Source organism: Rhamphochromis sp. 'chilingali' (assembly GCF_963969265.1).
Source record: "Rhamphochromis sp. 'chilingali' genome assembly, chromosome: 4".
Classification (NCBI taxonomy): Eukaryota; Metazoa; Chordata; class Actinopteri; order Cichliformes; family Cichlidae; genus Rhamphochromis; species Rhamphochromis sp. 'chilingali'.
In genome coordinates, this window is record NC_137948.1 from 32,927,457 (window position 1) to 32,939,523 (window position 12,067).

Below are 12,067 nucleotides of genomic sequence, written 5' to 3' on the forward strand. Positions count from 1 at the left end.
TTGTATTAAAGAAAATCTGCTCATGCGTTTGGGTGCTGTGATATCGATTAGATGTGCAGAGTTAATCCGTTCTTCTGCAAACTTGGACGCTCCGAAGCACACTCGTAATTAATCCAGCATCGGCTCCTTCTAGTACCTTTTACTCAGCCAGCTCCGGACGTGAAAGCTTCCTTTGTGGTTGTGATTTTGTCAGCATATCCTCGCATTCCTCTCCGCATATACGGGTCAGTATCTCGGGTCAGGATCTGTTGGACAGACGCGCTCAGAGGAGACGCACTTAACAGAAGAGACGCTGAGAGGACCGTTTCCTACAGAGATACATGGAAAACAGGATTAGCTCTTATCTTGGTCGTTGCTTCAGACCGTGTTGGAGTCGCATGTATCGGATTAGAACTCGTTATCTGCCCCTTCACCGTTTCTGTCTCTCCCACCTCTGGCTGCTTGAGACTTTAATCTCCGCAATTAGCTGTTGATTCCCCAGAGACAAATCAAGGTATCACCTCTGGAACATACCGCCAGTCAGTTCAGAGTGATGATTTCATTTTGTTTTCTTTGTGATGTTATCCTGTCAAGCCTGGATATATATATATATATATATATATATATATATATATATGCACATTTTATTTAGTGGCTGTTTTAAAGAGTTTGCCTTCACTTATATTTTAAATATAAAAGTATGATGATGATCAAAAACACAGATTCCAACTCAAGTTTAAGGACTATTTTATTTTTTTGCGCTTGTCTTTGGTTGATGTTTCTGTAAACTGAACACTTAAAAAAAACTTTTGATATCAATGAAAAACTTTGTAAGTTGAACAAGGTGCTGTCATTTTTGGGATCATGTGGTGTGGATTTCTCACTTTCCCCCCTGACATTTTATAGAATAAGCAACAGAACACAAATGCATAAACCTCTGAACTTGATAATAGAAGGCAAGGAGTCAAAGATTCCTCTAGGGGTTTTGGAAAGCTGTGCTGGGCATTTTACTGTTTTCCAGTCATCCACTTCAGGGTAGCCTGTCATAGGACAAGAGGCAGGGTACAAAGGTTTTTTCTAACTTTTGAAAAATAAACAGTTATTCTAAACAATATTTATATCTTATCCATCCTTATCCTTCTATCTTTTCGATTCATCCATCCAAAAGAGCACTTTTAGTCATCAATATTCATGTCTAAACTCTCTGATACTGCAGTGGTAATATGTAGAAGGAATGCCTGCAATGCATGGCTGACTTGTTGATCTAATAAATCTAGACAGCAATATGCTGAATCTGACCTCCCGTCTTCTCCTTATATTGCAATTCGCTGCCTTCACTGTCTGCTCCGTGATGAGTTTGGGGTAGTATAACAAACCCAGCGTGGAGTATGACTATGGGAAAAGCAAAGAAAGGTGGAGACAGATGGGATGGACAGAAGTGAATACAGGAGAGTAAAGCAAACATTCCTGACGCGGTGTCTCAGCAATTTAATTAAGGTTTCTGGTGAGATGCTGCAGCGAGCACCTCGAGGTGAAGGCTTAACCTCAACTCTCCTCATCTCAAGCTTGGACTAATCCCAGGGGTCAGCTAATAAGTGTTCAGGTCGAGCCACCATGACAACTAAATAGGGGGGAACATGAAGGAAAGTTCCTCCATCAGGGAGTTAATAAGCTCATGAATGAAGTAAAGAGGTACAAGGTGAAGAGGGTCGGTTGGATGGATGTGTGTGTGAGATTTCACTTGTTATCAGCCACACCAGCTAACACCCCCCCCCCCCTCTTAGTGGAGTTTAAATGAGCCCTGTGGTCCTCAGATGTTTCACAGCTAAAAGTAACCATTTATACAGAAGACATTACATTTATTTGCATTTCCACGAGTCTTCCTCTAAGCTCAACATTATTGACTTCTTTCCTAGCCTTAACATCTTGACTCTTTACTAAAGGAGTGAACATAGCCTGATCCTTTCTTACTAATGGCCAACAGGTGGCGACCCACCAGCCACGTTCTACAGTAGTGAGCCCACTTCTCCCTTTATTTCTGACCTCAGTAAACCCGTTCTTAACGAGTTCATGGTTTCAGGTGCTAGTTTAAAAATCTTAGTCAATGCAGTCTGATGTTCATTTTGTAAATTATGATTTTGAGCGATAGAGCAGGGTTATGCCTTAGGGTGTGGCTGTCTTGTGATTTTGACTGGCAGTTCGTTACTGTCCCACTCCTGATCGTCTGCTTTCAAAAATCCAAGATGACAACACCCAAAACGCCAGGCCCACAAAATGATGGGTGAAGTCATAGTCGGTACATTCATTTTTATATATTCTAGGTATATAACACTAGGTAGACTTTCCATAATGTGACTTTGCAAATGCATTCACATCCACATAAGTTGAATAACACCTAGCTCTTACACACAAACACACACACACCCCTCCTTTGAGGTTAGAATTTGGTCACTGTACCAAACTTGAGTAGGCTTTTTATTGGTAAACAACATTAGTGACACAAAAAGCGGTACTTATTTTCTAGCCCTTGTAATGAAGTGAACTTCCCTCCAACATCGTGCTATTTATATTTCCGTAGATTTGTAAGCCTCGATGAGCTGGCGGCACTGTTTTTCTTGGCTTTCCTGAATGAAAAGTTTCTCCCTCCCTACTTCATCCTGACACTTTTACCATCCTGTCATTCCTTTCTTGTTTTCTCTGCGTCCGCTGCGTTTTACATGTGCAGATGTGACATTTTTACATTGCAGAGAGACTCCCGTCAAGCCTCACCCTCCTGCTCCCTTGTTCTGGTTTCTTCTTCTCTGTTAACCAGCTTTGTTTTTTTCTGTAAGACTAATGCTTTTTTGTGGCTTTCTCTTTTATGTGGAACAGAAAGTCCCAATTAATCCAAGGTAAATTGTGATAACCACCCTCCCTGTATCATAATCAGTAACAGAATTTGTTTACATTCAGTGACACTTTTTAAAGTTTTGGAGCGTTTTCACACCTTTTTTTACACTCTGTTCTAAATCAATTGACGAGTTTGTAAACTTGTATGTTTTTCCAACAGAGAAAACTCCAAGTGAACTGAAATGCGTCACTACAAAACCATGTGAGGAGGTTTGAGAAACCAGGAAGTAGTGTGAGGTCAGTGCATCGAAGCTGAAAAAATAATGGAAATATTAATAGCACAGTGTTGGAGGAAACTTTACCTTATTACAGGCACCAGACAGTACATACTCTCAATTATATTAATTATACTATATTGCCTATAAAAACTTTAGTCAGCTATTGACCAAATTCAGGCCTGAAGGTCAGATTGTGTCTGAGGTGGGAGCATCAAAGTCAGTATAGGAAGAAAGTGCTGTAGCCTGAACTAGTGGATAATTTTTACTCTTGACATTTGTATTTATCTGGGTGACTTTAATCATTTTACTTCTGGTTGTTACAGTTTGTGTACTTTGCATATCTGCGGTACTGCTGCATCCCAGAATGCACAGCGTTTAGCTCAAATTTGCAGCGTGCACATGGTGTTTGGCTTGGCGCGAGCTCACATTCAGATCATATTCTCAACATAAACGAACCACTCTGGAGTTCGCCTGATACTGGACTGAGACCACCTCCTATCAGGGGTGGTCATTTTGGTCCACACCCAAGTGCCATTACCATGTTCACATCTGCACAAGTGAACCGCACCAAGGGTGGAAATGAAACAGAGTTCGAGTTTAACTGACTCAACAGCGAATGTGCGAAAACACCCTCAGTCTGTTTAGAACTCCAAAAAGCTTTCAACAGAAGCCTTGCAATGGAAAAAATTAATGTAAGAGACCTCATTTGAAACTGACTTTCATCTGCTACCTTGTTTATTTAGTGCTGTTCTGGTGTTTAGCCTTAAATTTGTTTCAGTATACACTAATAACATAGAAATACGTGTCTGAATCTCAAATAAAGTCCAATACTGAGTTTATGTGTGTTTAATTTGTTGTTCATAGTTGTAAGAAATTTTAAAGCATATCTCCTCTCTCGGAAAAATCCATTCCTGGAATCGTTACATTTTCTACAAAAAAACATATCAGTTGAACAGTTGAATATTTACATAGATATGTCTTCACATTGTATCTTTAAACCAAACGCTTTATCAGTATCATCAGCTGTTATTCTGCTGTTATTCAGTTGCAACTGTCATTTCCATCACATTGGTATTTGAGCACAAAGTGTAAAGATAGAGGGAAGAATTCGCTCTTGCTGTTGTTGCAGATGTGCGGTGGGTTGAGCTGCTTGTCAGCTCAATTGAGAACATTTAAGGAAGTGAGGGCTACGCTGATGGAGCAGACGTCCAACATCAAGCCTCCGACTGCTAATAAATCATTCTGCCGAGTTGGGTCATTACGCTGCTCTGGATTTGCTCCCTTTTGTTATTTTAGCAGTTGATGAATGCATTTCTTTCTAACTTAACTAGTGTGATAAATTTAAACAATTTAAGTGTCAGAAAGAGGAACTTGTATCATGTTATTATCTCAATGACTGAAGTATCCTAATTTCCACAGTCACAAAAAACATCTTTGAATTGTTTTGTGCAAAACCTTTAAGACAGCAAATTTGCAACGTCATGAAACACACAACCGCTTAAAAAATACGCTTATACTCAATTTACTTTAAAAAAACCCCCAAAAAATCGAGGCAAAGATTGTTTCAGTTACTGGAAGTGGATGCCTCTTTTTTTCTTGCAGCCTGTTATGCATCTAATTTTTGCCTAAATCCACTAAAACATTCATTTGAATGACAGGATTTGGGCTATATTGCTAAATTTGGTCTCTGTTTTCAGCAACATTAAAAAAAAGGCTCACGTTACATCTTTACAAGCCTCCTTGACAGCCGAGGAATTCAAGACTCAAACAACACATAACAACGTGAGGCTTAACACGCTCACCAGAGGGGAACCTCCTTGAGTTTAAACCCTGCCTACTCCCCTTCCACCACCAAGGATGGTTTAGGAGTTGTTACTCCTTTTACTAACCCGTGAAGCATGCCCCCCCCCCCCCCCCCCCCCCCCCCGAACACCCACCCTCACAGTGTGTTGTATAAACAATAAACACTGGCGGCTCAATAGTCAATAGGAAGGTAAAGAGCGTGACACATGCATGCTCCTTGTAACATTCCTGCGTGGTACCAGGAGACACCAGGAGATGTAAGATGCCTCCAGTAGAACAACTGTGTTGCTTTATGCAGAATGCAGGACAGTCAACCTTCTGATGACTTGAAAATACCTATTTTTCCACTCGGTCATAGCACTTAATGTGTGACGAGTTTAAGAACAAAATCTTAGTATTCAACAAAAGTTCCCCTTGGGGTTGAGACCTTAATAAAACTGCAAAATCAGCTTCTAAAAATGACAATGACCATTAAGCAAGTAAGCATTTTCCTTGCCAATTGAGAGCTGAGAGAATCAGTCTCTGTTCCATATAAAGAAAGCTTTCAAATTCAGACTTGCTCCTTAATCTGCCTTTAAGATAACACTTCACCACCCTGTCCTTCAGTGGGAGATATACCTGAGGGCAAGTGTGTATCTATGTATATGTGTGTGTGTGTGTCTTTGGATGGGGGTAGTGTAGTAGATTAGAGAAAGCCCAGCTTCCAGCCCCCTCTTTCTGAGCCCCTTTCCATCTTTTTTTTTCCTCCTGGGGGCACATAGTCTTGCTTTGCACGCATACACACCCTTTCATTCCCATTCACAGCACAAGTCAACACACACACAAACACACATGGCCTGGGGACTGCAGGGCCTCACAAAGCATTTCAAAGATCAGAGGTCTGGACCTGTGATATTTTCAACAAGTCAGACAGACAACAGGTGAGGACAGAGGCCGTTTGACAAACCGGCATTGTTGCTCAATACAGCCGCGTGCACTAAAGTTGACGTGTGTGCCTAACTAGTTGTACGCATCAGGACTTTTGAAAGATCGCTGAGCCATTGTTAGGTGAGGTGTTACTTTAGGGGACCTCTATAAGTCTGCATAGAGGTGCATGTGTAGTATCGTGTTTACTCTCAGACAGGTAAGACCTGATTTTGTCTGTTTTCAAATCTCCGTTTGCCTATTTGCACAATTCATGAGTGAGGTTTTTTTTTAAATAGAGAATATAATGCACATTAACATAAACAGTTATTCGGTTACATTAAACACCCTCTAAATTTCAGCTCTGTGAGACTGCACAGAGCTGACTACAGATGATTAAGTAGCTTGTAGAAGCACCTTTAGCAGCAATACCTCGACTTGCTGTTGCCTTTCCTGCTCTACATTGTCTTATAAAACAACAGAATTCTGCAAACTACAGAAACTTTTGCTTTTAGACGTATAGTGAGAAATAATGAGAGGATGTGAGTTAAATCTTCTATTATATGTTTCCTAAAATGTTAATGCTGGTCTGTCACAATATTACGCTGCTCAATGCTTGCCTTAGAAGTCAGATATCGGTGCTGGGAGTGACATCACTCCTGTGTTGAGCGCATTTTAGTAGTCAACTTGGAAAAGCAAGGAAAAACAGGACCTGTTTAGCCCCTTAGGAAGGTACAGGCATCCATGCATCACTAGCAATGCAATGTAATGGTTATTATTTTGGCTTAAAAGCACAGCTGCAGCACATTGAAAGGCAGATCCTGGTCAATGCCCTGATATCACTTATTTAGCCAATCACAAATACACAACAGTGACTTTAAAGATTGCAAGTTGTACAGTTTTACTAATGTTAACATGCATTACGTGCGTTGGTCGTGCGGGTGTTGGTGTAAGGCTGGAAGTCTGACCTGAGGGGACGTTCCAGTTGAAAATTCTATCTTGGACCTTAGACATTTCGACTTCAAATGGAGTGCACCAATGGCTCTCAAAGCATGCATTATCTTGGTAGCATTCTGCAGTCTTCTTTGGTGTTGTGTTGTCAGGATTGCACATTTAACTCAGTGAAGAGTTACTGAAAGCTTGCTATGGCAGAATGAAGTCAAGAGTATTCTTAGGACCGATTGCTAGCAAGTTTAGTACCTAATTTCTAGAGCTGGGCTCAGGCCATTGTTTTTCGGTAGGAATCTGGTTTTAAATTTTGTATTTTTAAATTACTAACTTGGAGACTGATATCTTAACTCTAAATAAGACCTTAGAGTTTCCCTGTGATAGCAACAGAACAGTCAGTTGGTACATGAGAGTACTGGAAGGATAATCTCTAGGCGGTTGATCAGGCTTTGGTGTAAGTTAAGGGAGTACCAACAAAAAACCCACAAACCAACTAATTAATGGTTGTTAGTTTCAGGATTCCTCTTTTTAAAATGCTAGGTGAAACTAAACTGGGTATTCCAGCTTCCTCCCACAAACGGAAGAAAAACATAGTCTTTGGTTAACTGGACGTTGGTGTGAATGTGAGTAAAAATGGTTGCTGATGGACTGGGGTGGGCTGGATAGTCCAGGTTGTACCCTGCCTCTAGTCATATGTCAGCTGGGATGGCCTCCAATAGATAGACGGAGTGTAACAGTGACTAATGAATGAAGAGGCATAATTGATCCCTTTGGGGGTAAAAGGAGTTGTGCAACAGTGAAAAGATATCAACAAAAGTTACTGTAAAGTCGGCTGAATCACATCCATGACTGCAGGTGTGATGCTACACTTGTTTCCCAAGAAATTCAACAGTCAGACACTTAGTGTCTGTGAATAACATAAATCACTGCTTCGCTGTTCAATAACAGCCTCGGGTGGATTAGTAGCAACTTTATGGGCTCTTTGTATGAATGTTGAGTCTTGCCAGTTATGTTGTAACTGGCAAGTTACCATAACTGGCAAGACTACTGTTATCAATTAACAGAAATTCTTTCATGTAAGAGGATAAATGTCATGCACATGTCAATCCACAATGATGATGTGTAAAGAAAAAAGCTTTTAGACAGTGCTAATCAGTACAGAAGTGCATGCTAGTGCTCATTCATATCTTGCATAGAACTTTTGTTGCCTCTCTCACATACATACTGATAGAAACACACAGGCACGCACAGTCACAGGTCTTCCTTGGGGGCCTCGCTGCAGCTGGCAGGGGATTAAGGGGTCAGGAGTTAAAGGGGGACTCAGTCAACCAGAAGACTGGGACAAGAAACTGACCAAGCAGAAGAAGGACAGGCAAAAAAAAGAAAGAAAAAAAAAGTGTTGAGTCTGAGTCAAAATTGCAATAGAGGTGATCCAAATAGGAAGAAACTCACTCGACTGGTTTCCGTTTCGCCAGGAGCCTGTGGTGATACTTGGAACACCAAAGCAAGACAAAAGAGTTTGAAGAGGCTTGTGCAACTGTTACTTGCTTGCTTATTAGTATGAGAGCAGGTTAGGGTCACGATGTTCCAAGGTGTGCGGCATTCTGAAAGGTGAAACTGACTGCAGTTAAGTCTGGAATATAAAACCTAGAAATTATTATATAAAGGAAAAGATAAGTAAGCTTTTCACAAGATGATAATATATCTTTCAGATTTTTCTGGCTTCACTGCTTTACAATGCCCAATGCATCTTGGGGTTTTGAACGAAAAAAAGATCAAAGTATTTACATATGTAAATGTTTATGTCTCACACTGCAGTGACAAAAAAAATCAAAGGCCAAAGCGTGTTTTATCGACTCAGCACTGTGTTTGCTGTAAAACGGAAATTCGGATTTTAAATTGAGCAGAAAGCTGAGAAGAATTACGCCAAGTAATTATTGTTCATGAGAAACGTCTGTGCACGTCACCACTTTAAAGCTGTTCTTTTTATCTGTAACATGGATAAGATCATGAGGAGGATTATTTCCTGGTCAAGAATGACTCAGCTTTGCTTTTATTTTCAAGACAAACAATGTTTACCTGGGTACAACAACATTTTGGGTAAAAAGTGGCAATCACATTTTATTTAAACTCCCCCGGTGTCTGACAGCAGCTGTGTGTCTGAGTTACTGTAGTCTAACATGCATCTGACTTGGCACTTTACACACATTGCCGTCTCGCTAAATCCTGCATAGCAGAATGTGGCTGTGGGCGAGCCTGTGGTATTTTTAATTTGGACATCTTGTTCACAGATGAATTCCACTTCAAAGAGCGCAGAGGTGGATCAAGAGTTAGCTTTTAGCAGCTTAAACAACAATGGCAAGCAGAGGGGTTCATAGTGGAAATGTAGCCTGTGTATTCAAGTGTATTCATATCGATGCCAAACACGGATGGTATAAGATATGAAAATTCAACTTTGAAGTTTAGAGTGTATGCTTAAGATGGGACTCTTTTGATAATTTTATCCCCTAAAATTAAAATTATCCACACTTTTTGCTGCTTTGGGGTCTGTTAGTGAATTGTTAGCAGCAAATTAGCAGCTGTTCCATCAATTATTCCGTGGAATTGGAGATGGGTTGCAAAGCAGCCTGCAGATGTGCCGCAACTGTAGGCAGGATTAGCCGTGCCTTACGTCTTTGCATCCAAATGGATTGCATTAAGTATCAGCTGAGCCATGAGTAAAGGTGAGCTGATCTGTTGGGACTGCTGCAACTAATGCTGTGCTTGATTTTGAGACAGCAAATAACGACACGTTTTATTAATCTTTAGGATGCACTAACTAAAATTTGCTCTCAGATACGTGGCAGACTCTGTTTTAAGTTTGTAGATAGGAGCCAGTGTTGATTTACTAGTGTCCGTCAAATGTGCTCTACATTAGCTGTGACTGCTGGATAAGACACTCCATAAACATAGACAGACCAATGCAAAGTCCAAAACAAGCAGTCAGCAGGTCAGGCAACTGCAGAAACCTTATTCCATACCACGGATGAGGCCAAGACACACCAGACTCCCTTCCCCAGAACAGATGGGATATATTAGACAGACTGAGATTGCAAGGATTGATGGAGCAGTTTCACAGGCTCAATTGCAGCAGTTTGGTCTTAATATATCTGTGCTGAGTCTTGATTGGGTTGCTGTTCAGTTCACAGACTTCTGGCGTTCACTAAACCCCCTCCTTAGTTAAATTTGATGGCTGCCATTATTCAAAGGGATAGAAAAAGTGTGCATATGGTGGGGTTCAGGATGGGATGTGTCCTGCTAAACCCAGAGTTTGCCAGTAAATGAAGGTGATAGATAACCTCACGCACCATTAACGTTAGCTGTTGTTCTTTAGTCTTCATATATGGTACTCTGCAAAAGTCTTGGTCCACCCCTTTATTTCTTTATATTTTGTGTCCAAGGAGCCAGACGTAATTGCTTTTTAATCATGGTCTTGAGCAATAGTTCTCCAGGTTTTCTGAAGGCCTTTCTTTTCACTCATTTTCAGTCGAGTCCTTGAAAACGAATATTTTCAGAGGAATGTTTTTTTTGTTTGTTAAGGCACTCAACACTGACCTATGAATCATTCAAACTTAAAAAAGGCGCCTGTCTCAAGGAATAAGCTAGTATTTTGTCATAAATTAGATTTTTAGGCACCTTGTTACTTGTACCCTGTTGCACAAACACAGTTTGTCCCCATTTATTTGTCAAATTGTGAACATAACACAGTTTGACAAATATAAATTGTTCCAAAGATTAGGAGCCACCACTGAAAAGACTGTCGCCTTTTTCTGTAGAACATTTCCTGAAAAACTTCCAAGCTTACTGGAATTGTACAAACTGTGTTTTTTACAACTCTACAAAAAAACGTTTTTAAGGCCAAAGACTAAATCCCTGCACCCATTTTCCAAGCAAAATATTAAAAAATGAGGAATAAGAAAGAGCAAAAGATCTTTAGGTGTTCTTTGTTCCTTCATTATTCTGCTTCAGTGAGTTTAGTTGTGAGAAAACACTAAGAAACTAAAGCTTAATCTATAAGGGTTGCTAAACGTTGCTAGATTTTTCAAAATAATTTGCACATTCTTGATGTTGTAACATAAATTGTTCTCATTAAAACAGTCGACTTTCGCCATTTTTTTTTAATGCAGGGATCTTTAAAGAGGCCTCAGAAGTTGCCAGATCTAGAGGGAACGTCACTATGTTTGCAACACTATAAAGAGCTGCCAGTTCTAATTTAGAAGTTGTTAAACTGAGATTAAACTGATTGTAGCATGGAGTGATTTCATGTTTTTCAAACTGAGCTTTTACCCCCTCTAACCAGTAAGAAGATCAGAGACAAACCAAATAAACTTACTACAGATTTTCTTTGCATGCCTTGCATGTAAAATGACTTGTAGATAGAAATCTAAGAGTTCATACAGGATCCAAAGGACTTTAAACTCCGTGTAGTCTGTCAGCTGGAGATAGCAACACAGGACAGCTGAATAAGCAGACACCAGAGCACATTAAAGTAAAAAGTGCACATTGACTCAGCCTTGTTCCTCTAGTTGAAACAAACAATTTTTTTTTATAAATGGAAGCTTTACATGTTGTATTTTAGGAACTTTTGTCTTGTCTTGTTGTCGTACTTTCTACAAACTGATGCTTTCCTAACTAAAATAGTGTTATTTTAAATAACCTGAGCATTAGAGTACTACGCTTGATTGCTGTCACTGGCCTCTTTCAGCTTCTGTGAAACAGAGATGTGAAGCAGATACCATCAGCTGCTTTGCAAAAGTTAACACTCTGCAAATTAACTGTTATAGGTACCTACAATATATATCAAGTCTAGCTATTAAATGGAGCTGGCATACATAAAAAGCCAGCCTTATTTATCCCATCAGTGCAAAATCAAAGGAGGTTACTTGTGGCTTCAGTGGGAGTCTGTGTGTATGTGTTGCAATTGTGCATTCACACTCCATCCATCTACATAAACACGACACCATTTTTTCTTCCTGTTCCTTTTCCAAACATCCCTCCGAGCCTCGAGGCTTTTCTGAGTCGTGTGTCAACGCCTGGCCTGCAGTGAAGCGTGTCAGCACTGCTCCTTCACATTTGTCTTCCCAGGAGTCTGATTCCAGCACGCTGTGCATTTTACTGCAGACATGCAGAATGGCATGTCTGTTATTTAAAACAAAAAAGAAGCACTGGATTTGTCGCAGATAGGGCAGCATATGTGGAATTTAAATGTAATAAAAGTTTTCATGTCTTGTTCACCATTCTCCAGCAGCTACAGTGTTCTTTGCTATTGCACAGCAGTGTGACATGTG

At 40.2% G+C, this 12,067-nt stretch overlaps 1 protein-coding gene across 3 annotated transcripts in view; it reads left to right on the forward strand.

Annotated features, from left to right (window-relative positions):
* vasna (vasorin a) overlaps positions 1-12,067 on the forward strand; it is a 39,354-nt gene that overhangs the window by 553 nt on the left and 26,734 nt on the right. Inside the window, exon 2 of one of the 3 annotated variants that reach the window (XM_080881636.1) lies at positions 3,029-3,105. The exons of 1 other annotated variant lie outside the window; for it this stretch is intronic. Coding sequence is in view for 1 of the 2 variants with exons in the window: in XM_080881634.1 (XP_080737760.1) it covers positions 5,983-6,012 (30 nt within the window). In the remaining variant the exon portion in view is untranslated. Of the gene's footprint in view, positions 1-3,028; positions 3,106-5,828; positions 6,013-12,067 lie in introns of those variants that run through there. One more of the 3 variants, XM_080881634.1, reaches the window with a different exon arrangement.